The sequence below is a fragment of the Mytilus californianus genome, unplaced genomic scaffold, assembly GCF_021869535.1.
Source record: "Mytilus californianus isolate M0D057914Y unplaced genomic scaffold, xbMytCali1.0.p SCAF_1, whole genome shotgun sequence".
In the NCBI taxonomy this organism is placed as follows: Eukaryota; Metazoa; Mollusca; class Bivalvia; order Mytilida; family Mytilidae; genus Mytilus; species Mytilus californianus.
In genome coordinates, this window is record NW_026262581.1 from 108,995,047 (window position 1) to 109,015,428 (window position 20,382).

The 20,382-nt window shown below is 32.5% G+C and overlaps 1 protein-coding gene across 3 annotated transcripts in view; it reads left to right on the forward strand.

Annotated features, from left to right (window-relative positions):
• The first annotated feature begins 237 nt into the window (after window positions 1-237).
• LOC127729975 (uncharacterized) overlaps window positions 238-20,382 on the forward strand; it is a 40,281-nt gene continuing 20,136 nt past the window's right edge. Inside the window, exons 1-7 of one of the 3 annotated variants that reach the window (XM_052237992.1) lie at window positions 238-344; window positions 7,263-7,383; window positions 8,240-8,338; window positions 9,679-9,776; window positions 15,217-15,342; window positions 16,506-16,580; window positions 18,777-18,897. In XM_052237992.1, coding sequence (XP_052093952.1) covers window positions 7,267-7,383; window positions 8,240-8,338; window positions 9,679-9,776; window positions 15,217-15,342; window positions 16,506-16,580; window positions 18,777-18,897 — 636 coding nt within the window. In that variant the 5' untranslated portion in view covers window positions 238-344; window positions 7,263-7,266. Of the gene's footprint in view, window positions 345-383; window positions 513-7,262; window positions 7,384-8,239; window positions 8,339-9,678; window positions 9,777-15,216; window positions 15,343-16,505; window positions 16,581-18,776; window positions 18,898-20,382 lie in introns of those variants that run through there. The other 2 variants (XM_052237978.1, XM_052237988.1) reach the window with 2 other exon arrangements.

The window sequence follows — 20,382 nt, forward strand, 5'->3', positions numbered from 1 at the left end:
AGATATATATTGATTGAAAATAATTAAGTATGCAGTGCGTCAATATTATATATTAGAGATTTTATATGCATACTTTAATTCTACCATATTAATTTCTAACTCTTAAAACAATTAACTTGTGTGCACACAATATAGCCTAATCTATTAATAATCCTTTCATAGGAACTTGATCTTCAATTTTCAGTACGAAATAGAACTATTTCATTGGCCGACAGCATTTAACAAGAATCTACCTGATTAAAGTTCACGGTATATACATTTTACGGGTGATTGATTTTTCAGCAAATACTGTGACATTTTTTGTTTATTGAAACACGAAAAACGTGGATTAACTAAAACTAAAAGTGAGTAATACACATATTGAACACAATGATTGTGAAACAATTTTTACACTCAGCATTGACACATGTCATAATACTTTGGTATATATCTCAGACAAAGTACATCGTGGTGGTGGCTGCCATGCTACCATTGGATCAATAACACCTGTTATGGAGAAAAGCTAACGTTGAGTAAGCACCGCCTAGGTTCTAACTTAATCAAGGGCTTCATTTAAACAATTTATTACATTTTTTATAAACTTTTTTCCTATTGTACCGAACTTCGACTAATAGTAGATACATGTATACTACAGCTAGTTCCGAAACAGTCTCATTCCGTAGGCGACAGTTTTATCGATTTAGTACAATAACAATATGACGTTAGTAACAAGTAAGACCGTCGTGATGTGTCTTAAGTGTTGACAAAATTTACGATTTGTATTTAAATTTCAAGATATTTATTAAAATACTCTCACTACACCGTCAGAAGCGTTTACGGTCTATTGTAAGCATACTTTTGTTTACAAATCAAAACAGTTCATGCATTACTAACATAAAAACTCACCGATACATAACCTTTTTATATTTTAAGGTTCCACTAAAGTCAAAATCTAGGACACTTCATAAACATCTAAACTTTGCCTGTATTTTTAAACTCATAATGCATAAAGTCCTAAATTATGGGAAGATATCTTCATTTAACATACTTAACATATATATAACCGGAAGAAAAGTGACATTGGGAACTTTTACCATAATTCGAAAAGTGCTTTATATGAACTCTCGTTTTAGATGCAATATTTATATGAACTCTCGTTTTAGATTGGATATTTCTATGAACTCTCGTTTTAGTTTTAAATTGAACATTTCTTGTTTTAAAATGTTTCTTTATTCTTAAATATAATGTTTCTTTATTTCAAATACCCAAAGAGATTATAGATTTACTATTTTACAACTTAATCCGATGGCTGTCAAAAGTGCTAAAGATAATACATGTATCTAACACTCGAACTACAAAAGAAGCAATTATCGCTATTTTACCAAGTTTAGCCAGAGGACAATAATCCGATTATTATTACATAAGATTGGACAATAATTTATATTTTATGAGAACCTTTTATAATGTTTTAATACCCTTATCTTTGACTTAATTTATGTTTTGTAAACGGTTGCTTGGGCAGTCTTCCCCTAGCTCTCAAGCTGTACACATGTGAATAAATTTGTATATATTGTATATGGTCTTGCGTTTAAAGCAGCCACAGTGTCGATTATAGACCTACAGACTTTAATGTAACCCGTGCCGAAATTCACGGAGTTATACCGAAATTCACGGGGTTATATATACACACTGTGTAAATTGTAAATAAAGTTGAAATTGTTATGCTGTAAATTAAATAAATATTTATAAAATTCTGATGTGAAAGAATAAATTCAAATAATTAAATACTAATGAATTATTGCACATGATGTATATATATATATATATATATAGTGTCTTAAAATAGCAACAATCAACATTCAATCTATCTAGGCGTGGATCAGTTTGAAAATAAACCGATACAGTTACTAAATTAAATTATATAAATGCCTAAGAATGTAACTTTAACACGCTAATGAGTGTTATAAAAATTGTTGTTATATTTTGTATATTCACGCAATATTTCGCTAAACAAATTAGCGTCATTAGGCGCGTGCAGCCATCCAGGTAAAAATATAATACCTGGATGGCTACACGCGCCTGATGAAGCAATTTTGTTTATCGAAATATTGAGTGAATATATCAAATATTCTACAACTATTTTTATATCACTCATTAGCGTGTTAAAGTTACATTCTTATATTTTCTGTTTGGTAATAATTTAATAATAAGATCTATTTTGTTACATCTTGTGATCCGTTTATTTGGCAATCGCCAATGGCAGTCAGCAGGGTTTAAGAACATCAGTTGTTCGACCTGCTAGTCAAATGCGTTTTGTTAAAATATACTTTTTCACTCATTTGGTCTTTTGGAAAATGTTGTTTGTGCTGTATTTAGACCCCTCTACCAAGAAATTTGTTTTGCATGCACACGTATAAAAATTGCGGTTTTTATCCAACGCAATCATAGGTTTGAACGTTGTTTTTAATTTAGTCTTGTTTATATTTTTTCGTTTGGGCTTGTATTATATTTGCCTTCGGGTTTATATAATCCGTTCATCCTATTTCGACTCTTCAAAATTCAGGAGTCAATCCTAAATTGAGGTAAATTATATGGCCTTCCAAATACCGTTTCGATTCCCAACATCACTGAAGAGACATTAATTGTCGAAATCCGGATATGGTGTACAAATTTTTGCACCTCATGTTTGCGGTATACCATCTTTTCCGCAAGTTTATTGTTTTCTGTTTGGTATGAAATTAAATATTAAGATCCATTTTGTTACATCTGGTGATCCGTTTATTTGTCAATCGCCAATGGCAGTCAGCAGGGTTTAAGAACATCCGTTGTTCGACCTGCTAGTCAAATGGGTTTTGTTAAAATATACTTTTTCACTCTTTTTGTTCTTTTGGAAAATGTTGTTTGTGCTGTATTCAGACCCCTCTACCAAGAAATTTGTTTTGCATGCACACGTTTAAAATTTGCGATTTATCCAACGCAATCATAGGTTTGAACGTTGTTTCCAATTTAGACTTGCTTATATATGTATATATATAAGTCTGAAAATTACACCCAACAGTGTTAGAATTAGATTTTAATGCTGACTAATTTTTGTCCCTAAACGGGATTCGAACTCACACCTTTGAGACACTACAGCACCAATCGCTTAGCCTCATGTCCAGCGCTCTAGACCACACGACCACATCCGCTATATATATGCCTGAGTGCATAAATGTATACAAATCAACTGATATGCCTGAGTGCATAAATGTATACACATCAACTGATATATTTATATATATATATATTTCGTCTCAAATTTAGCCCAACAATGTTAGATCTGTTGTTCTTCCCTCTGGGGGATTCGAACCGTTGCTTCTGTGACATTGTGGCAACACCGCCTGCACCGTGTCCAGCGCCCTAGACCACTCGACATCCTAGGCTACATAAAAATATAGCTTTCGGTGGTCGATGTAATGCCTTTCCTCGTCGGCTTTTTCTAGGGTTGTAACACAGTACATGATGTATAGTGGAAAGTAGATGGTGTAACTTTAAGGACGATAATGTTAATTACCATGCCGATACATCAAATTTTAATTTTATTATACACGTCTAAACATGTGACAACTTTATGACAGACATTCTTCATCGGATAACACGTGGTTATACAGGGCTAACACCATAATATATAATTCGCCTCGATAAACATTATCGAAAAAAAGAATAATAACGAAAAGACAAATGACAGTCCACAAGGCACTATACAGAAAATTAAAGATTGAGCAACACGAACTGACAAAAATGACATAAAAGTTATGAGCAAATCTGCTGTAAATCAAACACTCCCTGGTTGCGTACAGACACATACAAATGTTGCAGGACTAATTTAGTCTATGGATTAAAATCAATAATTCATCATTTCAGCACACAACGTTGTCATGTTGGGGCTTATTATGGCTGACTATACAGTATGGGTTTTGCTCATTGTTGAAGGACGTACAGTGACCTATAATTGCTTAAAAATCCATGTTATTTGGAATCTGTTGTATAGTTTTCTCATTGGCAATTATACCACATCTCCTTATTTTAAAAGGATAGATATAGTTGTTATTCAACCTTAAAAAAAATATACCAGCAAGTGATTTCAACACCATTAAGATGGGCACTGTTTTTATTCAAGGTAGTTTTCATACTGTAAGACCATATCAGTATATGTTGCACTTGATTAAGTAAACCAGCATCTTTTAGGGAGATATTTGATATTCATAGATATTATGTTAATCTGTTTACCTACTTTTTCATCTCATTGAAACACAACTTGGAAGTTTTACCAGTATAAAGACATTCGGATACTTAAATAACAGTCAAATTAAATTCTCAGAAAGACAAAAAGTAAAAGGAGGGGTATACAGAATTTTAGTGTTAGTTTATACTCTTATAAGTTTTAGGCATATAAAGGTTGAAAATATGCCGCACAACCCTGTTTTAACCTCAGCTAAAATTGATAATGCATGTGAACTTCACTTTCCATGATATCATTTTTTTAAAAACTTCATAGATAAAATTGGCACAGTTGGAGTTCCCATTTGAAATTGCATTGTCTGTATTTACAGAAGTGCAATCTTTAACTCTTGATTTTTATTTATGCAATCGTATAAGTACATTAATTTTGTGAAATCCATTCAGGTTTCAGAAATGATTCTTACACAAGCTAACCCTAAAATTAACAGTAATAATAATAATTAAAAAAAAATTTATATATTAGATAGATGTGAAGCACAAATAGGTTTCAGTCTGTTTTCCATTTTTTGTTTAGATGTATAACCACGAAAACCAGAGATTGTTTTATAACACTTTATTGCAATCGGGACACAAATATCCTAACCACCGAATGTCATTTTTTGGCTTCTTGGCTTCTTGCAAGCAGAGTCATTAATGTCACTATCTCTGTCATGATCAGCAATTATACTCCCGTCACTAAGTCGGACATTTGCTCTTCCGTCATTAAATTGAACAGTTGTCTATTCTTTTCATAATGCCTTATATTTTTTTATATAACTTTAGATACTTCAGAGTATAATGATATTTTACAGATCTAGTTTACTTTTCGTTCCGGATGCCTGACTTTTAGCGGAATTACGGCCCTATGACATATTTTTGTATGAAAGTTGTACTTGTCCGGACTTTTTATATATATCTATATAAATGTTGCGAAGCAAATGTCATGACAAGTATGTTATTGTCCCAGCCGATGAAGCCCCAATTAACATCGTTTTTGTGTGTAAATAAGGTTTCATAAATTGCTTTATAACGGAATAAGGTAAACAAACAATATTAGGACTTTGATATTCCAAAACATCATAGAAAAAACTCACCAAATTAAGAACAAGTGCACACTCACTGGCCATAAACACTGGTCAGAGACATATATACACAAAGATTTTACCAAAAACATTAAGCGCCCATTTCTCTATTTGTGAGAGCTTTATCTACTTCCAATGCTGCCCTGAGAAATGCGTGTGGACCACCAGACTGTTCATCAATCTCATTGAGACGTACATATAGTATTTTACATAAGTTTTAGAGATTGTATTATCTGAGTTTATTTTTCTCAAGTCTCGATATGTTTTTCCTGTCGGTATATTTGTCCGTATCTCGTTTGTTTACACGTAAAAGTTCATAACAATTCGACAAAAATGGCCGAGTTTACACTTCGAAAATTACTCGGAAAGACTTCCGTTTGAACTCCTTGTTGACGTTATAAGTAAACTATACCGAAAAAAGGGGGAGGGGGTTCAAATGGAAATCTTGACGGTTAGATAAACAAACAAAAGGGGGGGGGGGTCAAAAGGAAATATTGCCGGTAAAACAAACAAACACCTAAATTATAGCCATCGGTCCGATATGGGAGTCTCGGGCTGATACTACGGCTGATACAGAAAATGCCATGTAGAAATAACTCTTGTATTATTTACTCCTGCACAAAAAAGAAAGCCAAGGTCATGTTGTGCGGAAAAGAGACGGCGTCAATCAAAATTTATTCATAAACAGTGAGTTTTATCTGTCCATTTCCAGCTTGTAAACTTGACACAGAGAGAACTTCTTGACATATTTTTATATACATAGCGCAGGTTGGTTTTGTAAATAAGTACAAATGTAGCAGTTTGTAAATCATTGACGATTTTATTGATTTAAATGAAAGTTTAAGCGGGGATATGGATTGACATCATATTTTTCTTCTTCTGTTTAAGCAAAGATATGGATTGACATCCTATTTTTCTTCTTCTGTATAAGCAAGGATATTATGGATATACATCCTATTTTTCTTCTCCCATTTAAGCAAGGATATGGATAGACATCCTATTTTTCTTCTCTAATTTAAGCAAGGTTATGAATAGACATCCTATTTTTTTTCTCCTGTTTAAGCAAGGATATAGATATCCTATTTTTCTTCTCCCATTTAAGCAAGGTTATGAATAGCCATACTATTTTTTCTTCTTCTGCATAAGCAAGGATATTTTGGATAGACATCCTATTTTGCATTCTTCCGTTTAAGCGAGGATATGAAGACATCCTAGTGTTCTTCTCCTGTTTAAACGAGGATATGGTGACATCATATATTTCTTCTGTCGTTTGAGCAAGGGTATGCATAGACAACCTGCTTTTTTCCTCCGTTTAAACAAGGATATGGATAGACATCCTAATTTTCTTTTTTCCGTTTGAGCGAGGATATGGATATATATTTTAATTTTTTTTCTTCCAGAGCATTCTGCTACAATAGCTTCCGTGTTGATATATTTGGTCATATAAAATTTATATCATTTTCAGAACAATTTTATTTCTGTCCGTAACTTAAGCTGATTCATTTATTATATATCAATGATTATACTTTGTAGAGATATGGCAAGCATTTTCTTTAATCATATATCAATGATTACACTTTGTAGAGATATGGCAAGCATTTTCTTTAATCATATATCAATGATTACACTTTGTAGAGATATGGCAAGCATTTTCTTTAATTATGTATCAATGATTATACTTTGTAGAGATATGACAATACTTTTCATTAATTACATATCAATGATTATACTTTGTAGAGATATGACAAGACTTTTCATTAATTACATATCAATGATTATACTTTATAGAGATATGGCAAGACTTTTCATAAATCATATATCAATGATTATACTTTATAGAGATATGGCAAAACTTTTCATAAATCATATATCAATGATTATAATTTATAGAGATATGGCAAGACTTTTCATAAATCATATATCAATGATTATACTTTGTAGAGATATGGCAAGACGACCATGCCTTTCCTTATTCACACTTGTTTGCGTTATATCCGCTGCACTTCTAGCTGCCATATATTTCCCAATCGGATTTGACAACAAAAAAGATGAAACAGCTAGTGTATGTATATTTTAAAGAAATTATATACCTCTAAAAATAAAAGATTACAATAACTTTACAGGATATAATACAAGTAAGTTTATTTTCTTTGTTTTTGTTTTTGTCTTTACTGCGACGAAAGTTGAGGTATGCAAACCTTAGGTATTACTTTTCCGTGAGCTCCAGCGATCAAAATTTGCAAATATCTCCATAATATATTGTCCCCAATAGGAAAACAATTGTATGGTTGCTGTTTATAAGAACCTTAGTTAAGCGCTCGTTGTCACCTCATTTTCACGAATCAGTTGTTAAGTGTTTTTATGACGAGGTATGTAATTTTTCATGGTAGGTCAACATATACTTGTAAAGTGGATTGATTGGTAGTTAGGAATAAATGTTCTGCTGAAATGTCTGATACATGACCTTGACATCATTTAGTGGACAAGAAAAAATTTCAGTATTAGAATATGTTCCACAATAACGGCACATGATAATTATGTCAACACGATTGGGTATGTTAATTGTTTGTGAGGAATATTTGTCAATCTGAAATAGCCCATTTAGCTTTAACATCATTTTCATGTTCAAGGTTTCAAGATTTATGTTTGGTCATTATCTTCATGTCATGAAATATGAAGTACATCTATTCGCTGAATTATAGAAAGTATCCAGAAAACGTTTCCAGTGTCGAATTTTGAGCACCCCAACATTTAGTAGAAAACTTTGTTATTACACAACATTTTTGTTGTTTTTTACTTTCATATAAAAGGGGATTTATTTTATCTACAGTAAATTGCTGCTTCTTTTGTTTATCTTCATTTTCTCTCCTTTAATATATGTAAATGATATGCATATTTCTTATATTCGTTTATTGCAGACAGCCAACTTTATATATTCAAAAACTGTTGTAACAGAAATAAAGGGAACTGAAGTTCGCAAATATCCATTAAAAGGAGATAAACATTGTCTAGCTACAGTAAGAACACAATTATTTAGTTTCCTATCATCAATATCAAAAATTATACTCAGTTAACATCAAGAAATAACGAATAAAAGTAGATGTAGAGTTTACGCCAATCAGACAGCAACCCAAGACACAAAAAAGACTATACAAAAATCTGCCATTAAAAATTCCAACATGAACATGTGGCTGGGTTTAATAATACTTTTTTGAAATCTTGGAAATCACAACCCTCAGATTTTAATCTCTCAAGAGAAATAACAAAGGGAACGAATATAACCCTTTCATTTACCTTCTCGAATGTGGTTTATGGTGTTATTTGATAACTGTTGCACTGATGTATAACTAATACCAATTTTATAGATCATATTCTAAATATAACAAACGAATTTTCTCTTCGACGGTTTAAAGTTTTGATAGTTCATCTAAGATTCTTTAGTTGTTTGGACAACTGTGTCTATAAATGATTATGTATCCTCGGCTGTACAAACTATCGAATATAAGCATTACCTCTCAGAATTGATCCAGAAGAAACATTGCAATTAAATACTCGTAAGATTATTTTTTTAGTCGATAATTTTTTGGGAGTGTGAAAAAAAAAAATTATATTCAGAAAAAACTGATCACACATTTCGCAAATGATCAAATGCGATCTTTAACAAAATGTCAAATAGGGATCACGTGACTGTCGTCTACGTATTCGTTAAAACTTTCGCTCATATGTTTCTTTTGCAAAAATGGTTCATTAATCTGTAGAAACTTGGGATAGAAAAAATACATTGAAAACAAGAAACTACAAGATAACGTCAATAAAAGAGAGAATGAGCAGCATCAAACTTTACTTCAAAACGAGGCGAAATTGAGTTCTTCAGATGAATTAACACTTCACTCTCGACACTCATTTTCAGTCTACTTGTGATAAAAGTCCGGAAGAGTATTGAATTCGGGAAAAAGGCAGTTTTGCAAACATAACAAGAAAAGTCTCACACTAAGAGTAAACTAATCACTTACTAGACTTTACTAACATATCTGTTAAAAATTTCGTAATTCCTTGACAATAGATGATTGAATTAAATTCAGTCATGTGATCCCACAAAAAAATGAAAACAGCACCTTATAAATTTCATGCGTCCGAAGCACTTTTCTGGATTTACCTTCATCAGGAATGCTCAAAGCCGAATATTTGAAAGCCAAGAATGTATAATAACCTTAACAGTTGAAGAGCAATATGACCAAAAAGGACCTAAAAAAATAGCAAAATTTATCTAAGGTCAACTTTGTTTGAGGGAGTTGAAACAAGGCACAGTCTGCTAACCACATAGACAATTTTAAACAATAAAGTCTTATTCTTATAGGTAGAATCATATCTAGACAACAAAGGACACTTTATTATCCCATCAGAGGAACTGTTTTCTACACTACCAGACAATGTTATCGCCTGTTTATATAAAAGGTTTGTCAACGAATTTGACCAAATTATATTAACGTTAGATCTGTTCAAGTTCTGAAATATATACTTTCTTATATGCAACTATGAAATTATTGATTAATATAAATTTGAATAGTAGACAATGTATAGATTTACATTGCAAACATTGCTTGTCAAACTCTCCTTGCACGCTTAAGAAAAAAAACTATAAATCGGTTTATGGTCCCATCTCTTATTATAAGTTATATGATTTGTTACTGATCCCTACGGATCCATAGAGGATTAGATATATCCATAGGGGGTGAGGCAAAAAAATTTTCAGGCTTATGGGGGTACCTATTCTAAAATTCATATTTATCCAGTACATACTGAAGGAAAAATCCTGTCCAGTTATTATGACAGATTTGTAGAAATGACAGTGTAATGGGTATTTTTGTAAATGTAATTTAAACTTGCAATACAATTAGTTATGTATCTCAATGGAGCTTATAGTAGCTTTTTTGTTATTTCAAGTTTAACAGTCTACCACACATACATGTAGCATGTGAAGCGTAACAGTTTTGGAAGTAGTTTATAAAATGACATCTCAAATACGCTTTTAACACAATAATGTATTTGATACGGTACCTTTATACTAATTATGCAATTCAAATGATTCTTACTATAAAAAGTTAAACTCTATAGAGCAGAGAATTTTGAATTCTTATCACATTGAAAACTTGTTTTATTAGTTGATGCAGGATAAAGTTATTTCCACTTAAAAAAAAAAACAAAACAAAACAACGTAGAACTTCTTCCGATTTATGTTCTTGTCAAGAATGTAAAGTAAAGTGTTATACCTTCTTCATAACTACCAAACATCATTTAATTAAATCTAGATTAAATTGAAGGAACTGTCTGAAAACAGTCTTGAATTTGAATTACTTTCAATTCATATATTAATTTAACCAATTTATAAGATCATAAGATCATTCTATTTTGATTCTACCATGCTAACATATCTTACGACTTTTATGGACGTTTATGGTAAATGTCTCATATTGTTTCTGTTCTTTTTGTTTACTAACGTATGGATATTTGGAGGATTTTAGGCATCTAATAATACATCACAGTTTTTCGCGTCTTTCGGCTTACATAGTACACTGACTAGATCTAACATATAGACACAATTATATAATACATCTTGTTCTTTTGATAAACAGACGGATCTTTTTAAAGTCACTTGTATTATTATGGAAACTAAAATATTTTACACCAGATTCTAAATTTACACATATACACATATATGTCGGCAAAAGCGTTGAAAAGTATGTAAAATGGGAGACGGACAGTCTTTAGTTGAAATGTTTAAAATGGCAAATTCAAGAATATTAACTGTTACAGTTCTTGAATGCGGTTGGATTTTATGATTTTACAAAAGAGTCGGATACTAAGATACTTTAAAAGATATATAATATCATATTAGAATACAATAACCCCGAATAAATCGTAAGGTTACATTCATGAATGTGTATAACTGTGTTTTTATCATTGGATACACTTTGAATGGTGAATAAATTGAGAGTAAAGTATCATTGGTAATGTTTTGTTAACAAAAAGAGTGTAGTACAGCATTTAAAGAATGTGATGTACACTGCACCAATGAAAAGAATACGGAAGAAAAATGTGCTTTACTTAAATTTTCATGTTTTTTAGAAATAGAATATACAGAATTTTTTTCTTCATGTTGCGGTTTATGATAAGTTCCTTGCCTTTAGATAAATATAAAATAAGGAGATGTGGCATGATTGCCAATGAGACAACTCTCCACCAGAGACCAAATGACATAGAAGTTAACAACAAAAGGTCACCGTACGGCCTTCAACAATGACAAAACTCATACCGCATACATGTATATAGTAAGCTATAAAAGGCTCCGAAATGACAAATGTAAAACAATCCAAACGAGAAAACTAACGGCATGATTTATGTACAAAACAATAAATGTAAAAAATATGATACACAGCAACAAACTACAACAACTGAGTTACAGGCTCCTGACTTGTGACAGGCGCAAACAAAATGTGAAGGGATTAGAAATGTTTGCTGGCGCCAAACCCTTCCCCTATCCTGGGACATTGGTGTAACAGTATAACATAAAAGCAAACTATAAAAATCTGTTGAAAGGGTTTAAATCATCAGATCGATACATAGCACACACAAAAACTGATAAAAACACAAAAGACACAAAGTACAGATATGAGAGTAATCGCAGTTACTGAGAGTAAGATCAAAGCAAATGAAAAATGTAATGAAAAATCATGTATCTAAGACTGAAAAGCTTTAAATCATATTTCATATTTAATGCTTAAAAGCATCAGAACTTATAGAACAATCCAATTAAAACATACACCTCATATTTGGTTATGCTCATATAAGTTGGCGATAGATCTAAATTTTAATCAGACTGACTTATAGAAATAAACATGAATGTTTACAAAATTTCGCATAACGCTCATAGTTTATGGTGTTTTTCTCACAATGACGTTATACCTCCATAAGCCTGGAAATGTCATGACGGGTCACATATTTGAACCACTGGCACTTGTCCAACCTTCGCGAAACATAGCTTTCAATGACAAAAAAACTGCACTTGATTTTAGGACCAGTACCTATAAAGAGACTAAAATTTTAAGAAGAGTTAAGCTTTCCAGACAATATCATTCGCGCTATAAATCATATCTTTACTAATCTTTGGTGGGTAAAGCGCCTCTGGTGAAACACACCTATCGGTTTTGAAGTAACTATAGGTCAATGGTTTAGGTTAGAAGAAATTAATCAACTTTTGTTATGCCAAATTTTAAGTTCTGGATGAAATCTTTTGAATCATATGTCCAAAGATCACAAATTTTAGTTTGAAAATGCCCCTTAACAATACCCCTTTTAATATTAGTGTCAGTGAATCTAAGGTCAAAGTCACCCAACGAATAAATACTAGGAGTCTGACTTTTTATGAAATGTTTCGATTCCAAGCAATTTTTTAAACCTTAAATGAGGTCTTTACCAATCGTTGCTGGATAATTTTCCTAGGTATGAAAAATACTTCTTTAAGTTGGAGGTCAGTTGATCAAATGTCAAGGTTATAGATGCAATAGACTTAATGTTTACCAAATTTTTTGTTTTTCAATCATTTGATATAAATTATCAACAAACTTTACAATATTCATTACCAAAATAATAATAAGAAATCAGTTCCGTCACAAACATTTTTTCTTCTAATACAAATCAACAAAGTTCGCAGTTCGCAACTCGACTAAGCACCCATGGTGCTTTTGTTATTAATTTGTATTTAGTTTTCTCACCGGATTTAAATAGACAGCGACTGAGCTTGAATTCATTAGACAGTAGTTTAATAGCAGATATTTATATTAGGATAATTTTGTCCAACTGTGCAAATCGGATGACAGCATTATAATGATCCATTTTGATAATAATGACGATGATATAAATAATTCCTCTAAACTCATTCTTCTTTATTAGGTCTTTCCACCTTTCCGTGGAAAGACCTATTGGTTTTCTTCTGATTATTTTTTTTTCTTCCGCCTAATTTTTTTCTTGCGGTGTATTTTTGTTTCAAAAGATGTCACTTAGTTTTTTGGTATATGATATCATACAGTCTATACGCTTTTGAAACTGACCCTGTTTAACCGAACACTTTTCTTTGTAAGAGTTATCTCCCCAAACACTGTTTTTCTTGTTATGAGATCTCCTCCGCAACCGTAAAAGAAAGCGACAAATTTATTTTTCCAAATTGCTCGTTATATCCTCAGGATGTTAGGTTTTATTTAGACCGAAGCTTTACGAAGACTCCATATGAGAGTTATTTCCCCTTTTGTATTTGATATATGTGAAATGTATTTGTAACTGGAAAACCATAAGTGATAGAGGCCTAGGGTCTTTTGATTTGAGGTCCTTGGTCCATAAAAATGAAAATGAGGTAAAGATAAAAGGTCAAGGTCATGTTCAAAATTTTGATTTTGGCTTGTTATCTCTTATTTTTAGAAATCATATAAGATATCGACAAAATATTTTCACACAATTGTTAGTTGCGACATGTCGTAACACGTAAATTTTAGTTGAAAGGGTACGTAGACATTTGATGCGAGTTTTCCCCCCTTTTATATCTAATATTAGTCGTATGGAAATATATATCATTAACAATATAAAGTAGAGGCCTAGAGTCTTTTGATTTGAGGTCCTTGGTTTATGACCTTGAAATTGAGCTCAAGGTCATAGGTAAATTTAACGTTCTAGATTTTGACCTTTGCTTTTACCTCATATGTATACATGATAAAGACAAGGGACTTTTTGCATTAGGTTGCAAGCAATGTGACATTGAAAAAGTCAACCGGAAGTGACCTTTTGTAAACCGAAAGTAGCTATTTTTTGTACTAAATTATTGTAAAAGTATATAGAACCATATATTTTTGGAACCAGTGTCAAGTAAACTATCAAACAATACCGGAAGTAACATATTTAAAACCGGAAGTAAAAAATTATCTCCCTTATTTATATCTTTTTGTATAGAAACCATATATTTTTGGAATCAGCGTACAATAAGCTGTCATTTGACGCGGAAATTGACATTTAAAACAAAATTTTAATATTTTCATATCAAATACTCACTCACTGATCCTTACTGGTGGAAAGACCTTCAATTGTTCTGCGAACAATTGGTTTTTAATTTTAGAATATATTGCTAAATTGCAAACGACACTTGATTCACGGTGCATTCACTAGTAGATGAATTTTACTCCTGGACGATAATTTTTATCTTAACATCATCTGAAAAGTCTGAACAATAAAACAGTCATGTTTAGTCTTTTAGTGAATTTTCATTCTTATCCACTGCGGTAAATTCAATACTATTCACTTGCAGTAAATTCAGAACAGTAACTTTTCGGATAATTCAGTATGCTGTTGATGTGTACAGGTAAATAACAACTACTGAAAGGTCCGAATATAATTAGACTGAACCGATCTTAATAGACACCAGACAACAAGGAATGGTTATCTAGGATATGCAGGCGACTGCCCGGAACTACAAATGATTAACGTCTCCTGACCTCTATCACATATTCCTTGGGAACACATTAGATCTAAATGATCGGGTCAGCTTTTCGATCAGTGTACTATACTATACTATACTATACAACCTTTATGTATGTAAGGAATTTTCGTCTGTATTGTAAGGATCTGACCATGACTTCATTAGTTGGACGATACATATTATGTTTTAGTGCTAAACTTAATTTCTAACTACTTAACAGTAGGATTTAAACTATATTTTCATGATCAGCAGGACAGTCCAAAGGTTGCATGTGTATATTTGACGTATTACTTTTCTTTCGTCTCTGTATCTGTTACTTTTATAAGTGATACATTTTATGTACGCATAATAATTTGTGCTATTATTATATTTTAGATATGGGAGTACATTGCAGACATACTGTCCACTGCACAGCCGTCACGGAAGTGTTAAGGATGGATGGACGTTTTGTCAAAGTGGATGCTACACGCCCAATGCAAATACAATGATATATGCAATCAGGTTAGGATAGGAATAGGGAAAACAACTATAATAAACTTTATAGTATATAAAATAATCCATATTCAATGGACAATGTCGATGAAAGTTTTTTCTTTAAACTATTGGCATATGGTAATTGGTTTTATATTCCTTTACTTAATCAGGCCGTTGGTTTTATATTTTGATTTTTTTCGCATTTTGTCATGCCGGGGCCTTTTATAGATTACTATCCCATACACAGGCACATTTTGCTCACGTGAAATTCATGTGAGTGAAATTTCCCTGTGTATGTGTTGTGTTCATTGTAGAACGCCGTACGGTGTCCCATAGTCGCTTACACCCTCGTCCTTTCGTCTCCGGGGGATAGTTGTCCTGTAGGCAATCATACCACACCACCCATTTTTTTTTCAGTACAGGAACAAGACAAAATAATCAAGCATGTAAAATTTCTACTCTGTTCCTGCATCTGAGGATAAACCCAAAAGACACGTTAAATTATCAACAGATTTCATCTTTGATATTATATGACCTAAGAATGTCATTCACAATCACTCTCTTATAAAAAAAAAACAAATAAGTATATGAGCTATAGGGTTAAGATATAAAGCTATGAAGAGATGAATATTCACTGCTCTATATTAGACCATGTAGAGGTTGATAATTTAAGTGCGTGCTAACAAAAAGGAGAAATCAAATATAACTGTTATTCTGTATAATTTTGGTATTTACGGTGATAATTTACAATCTTCTACAACAGCGCATCTCCCTCTCAATATAGATCTAACTGGTGGACGGTTGTCAAGTCCAGCAAACCATATTTCAATACCCAAGCCAGCATTACAGTCTATTATTGCTTATGATTTTAGTATAATAAAATGTTTGAAACTTATCACTTATGGTCTAAATTTTGTACCTGATGCATCTATAAGTAATGGTATAATCAGAAGCTTGCAGTTGAAGTGTTTTTTTCTACCCTAGACTTTGTATTCTTCTGAATAAAACTATAATGTCATAGAGAAGGTCAAGTTGAAGAATACAGGGTTTAAAAATCATGTACATAAAAAAGAAATCTCTCACTATTATCGTAAAACTAAAACAATACTGATTTTGCCAAAGTGTTTCTGATGTTCTAAAGTTCCGTTGCTTTTTTGTGAATAGTTTAAAAAAAGTTATTTTTGTTGCAGTCCCGTCAACGATGAGGTGAATGAGAAGAGTGTGAGACAGAAGCTTAATTCTAATGTGGAACGCTTTAGTATAAAGTATGTATAGATATTTATCAATTTTATCATACATAATTTTTCGAAAGGTCAAAAAGTTATTAACAGTTTTTACTATGTGGTAAATTGTAGATAAAAGTTTTAAACTTGTCAACTTGAATTAAATAAAATATTTCAAATGGTATCCTGGCTTTGTGAATATATATTTTACAATCATTTCTTAAAATATGATTTAAATTTTTTCATCTTCACAGATCAGAATAACAAAAATCGCTCATTTTGGAATAGGTTTAGAATTTCAGTAACGTATTTAGGTTCAAATGAATATTAATAAAGTTTTCTTTTAAGTGTGCTTAGCGACAGAAAAATTATCGCCCTTAATAAGGATACAATATTTTCCCTGGACTAACATTCAGTCAAAATATGAATTGACGTCCCAAATCCGAACGGATGTGACTACATCGTATACATACATCTAAAACAACCAAGCGGACGCCCCATTTTCATAAATGCTTTACTGCCGGAAGTGAGAAGTAAGTGGATGACCATACTTCCATGTCCCAGTCAACCCTTCGGTTCTGCGAATTTTGAATTATTATATATTCTTTTCTTCATTACCATAAACTGGCTTCTTTAATTTGAAGTGAAAGACCAAAAGACTTCATATCTTGAACGTAAAAAAAATAAACAAAGCAAAACACACTAAATTAAGCTGGCGACAAAAAAATTCCCTCTAACAAATTTTGATTTAGACCAAACTAAAATAGACATTGTTTTTTTTTCTTTATCAAACCTAAACAAAGCTCTTAGAAAGATGCTCTCCAATCGAAAGCTTTCACATTTTTCGTTTGATTCGCTGTTTGTGTTTGCAGTAACTGTGGGATTTAAATTTCAATGATTTGAATAGAAAGGTGTGGTCAAATTTTGATTTACTATTTACCATGGATGTTATAGAACTACAAACTTTCTTTGTGAAGAATTATGCAATTTAGTTTTTTTTATAATCTTCAACGAATATTTGGAAGTGAGTCATGTTTACATTTGACTATATAAGTAGTGATGCCAAATCATTGATTGTTTGTATACATTTGCATCTGCATTCACAAACTTTTAGCTGTATGCAGTAAATAAATCCTGGTCGCTTGGTCATGTCCAGTGACTTAAAAAATCTATTTCTGTGGGTAGAAAAAAACCCTTTGAGTGTTTAGAATAATTTGATATATTATAAACAGTTAATGTAAAGAAAATTAACATTTCAATGATATTACCTATCACAACAAAAGTACTGACTACTGAGCCGGTGATACCCTTGGGGACGAAACGTCCACCAGCAGTGGCATCGACCAATTGGTTGTAAATCTCATTAAAAATAATAGACTTTTAATTTGGTACTTCAGACGCGAATTTCTTCTACATAAGACTCACCAGTTCAAAGGTCAAATCAAATACTAAGTTAAAAAACATTGAAAACCGAAAATTCCGAAATGTTTTACTAAATATGACAAAGGCAATCTATGCCTAGGAGTAGAAAACCTTGAGTCTTTCGAATAATAATTTAGAAACAGATAATTTACAGACCATTAACATATCAATGATATTTTCTGCCACTAAGTGCTGACTACTGGGTCGGTAAAGCCCTCGAGGACGTAACATTCACTAGCAGTGGCATTGATCCAGTGGTTATAAAAACTCATCAAAGGCTTATAATTCAGGCGGTAACGAAAACCTGATACTTTGTTTGCTATTTCATTAGAACCCCTGCATTTGATCTCATGATCATTAGGCTACGCACTCATAGTTTTAATTAATTGATTTTCGAATTTTTACAAATTTCCAACGTTTAGTTGTGAAAAGTTGTGTTTTTTAAAAAGTAATTTTAAAATAACATAACACTTTGTATGTTGTGTTAACATCCTTTCCCTTCACGTTTAGGAAATAATAAGCTTCACTTCCGTAGCCACGCTTCAGTGATCATCTTGTTTTTACCAAACACTTGCTCGATCTTTTCTTGACATTACATGTTGATCACTGGCCCAAAATTGAAGTGACCCAATTGATTTTTTTTACTTTTAACGGCTTCTTACGCACAAACATGTGTCTTTCCCCCTGATTGCTAGTAACTTAAAAGATTTTCTTCTAGAACTATTTAACCGATTGAAAAAAAATAAGAATTAAAGGTTAACGATACTATTTCCGTTGTGATAATTGGTTTCTAAAATTTAAATGATTTTTTTTCAGACAAAACACAGGTTGGACTCTTAGTAAACAATTAGTAGTTTCAAAAAAAGGCAGTGAACCAACAGGTCAGAACACTGAGATGGATTTGACTAAACTTCTCGATAAAATCAAAACAAAAACGGTAAGACTTTTACATGCAATCTTACGGACCCTGTTGGTCTCACACAGATTATAAAGTGTCTTTTAAAGTCCTGCGCTGAAGATGTGTAAAGTCTAGCGCTGGAGATGTAAAGTCTAGCGCTAGAGATGTAAAGTCTAGCGCTGGAGATGTAAAGTCCAGCGCTGGAGTTCTAAAGTCTAGCGCTGGAGATGTAAAGTCAAGCGCTGAAGATGTAAAGTCTAGCGCTGGAGATGTAAAGTCCAGCGCTGAAGATGTAAAGTCCAGCGCTGGAGATGTAAAGTCAAGCGCTGGAGATGTAAAGTCTAGCGCTGGAGATGTAAAATCAATCGAATTATACGAATTCCAAACAAAAAGAAATTAGAAAATTCAGCAAAGAGTCAGAAACTCACTAAAATAAGTAAGAAAATACCAAAACGAGAATAAAAAAAATTATAGACGGAAGAAGAAATGAAGCACACTATGACCAGCAAACAACCATTAGATAGCTGATTGTGGGGGCATAAAGAACCCTCAGATAGCTGATAGTGAGCATAAAGAACCCTCAGATAGCTGATAATGGGCATAAAGAACCCTCAGATAGCTGATAGTGGGCATAAAGAACCCTTAGATAGCTGATAGTGGACATAAAGAACCCTTAGATAACTGATAGTGGGCATAAATAACCCTTAGATAGTTGATAGTGGGCATTACGCAGCAAAGAACAAAACACCCTCAGATAGCTATGCCCACTATCAGCTATCTGAGGGTGTTTTGTTCTTTGCTGCGTAATGCCCACTATCAACTATCTAAGGGTTCTTTATGCCCACTATCAGTTATCTAAGGGTTATTTATGTCCACTATCAGCTATCTAAGGGTTCTTTATGCCCATTTTCAGCTTTCTAGGGATTCGTTATGCCCACAACCAGCTATCTGAGGGTTCGTTATGCCCACTATCAGCTATCTTAGGGTTCGTTATTCCAACTATCAGCTATATAAGGGTTCTTTATGCTCACTATCAGCTATCTGAGGGTTCTTTATGCTCACTATCAGCTATCTGAGGGTTCTTTATGCCCCCACTATCAGCTATCTAATGGTTGTTTGCTGGTCATAGTGTGCTTTATATCTTCTTCCGTCTATAATTTTTTTTATTCTCGTTTTGGTATTTTCTTACTTATTTTAGTGAGTTTCTGACTATTTGCTGAATTTTCTAATTTCTTTTTGTTTGGAATTCGTATAATTCGATTGATTTTACATCTCCAGCGCTAGACTTTACATCTCCAGCGCTGGACTTTACATTTCCAGCGCTTGACTTTACATCTTCAGCGCTAGACTTTACATCTTCAGCGCTTGACTTTACATCTTCAGCGCTTGACTTTACATCTCCAGCGCTTGATTTTACATCTTCAGCGCTAGACTTTACATCTCCAGCGCTTGATTTTACATCTCCAGCGCTTGACTTTACATCTACAGCGCTAGACTTTGCATATCTCCAGCGCTAGATTTTAC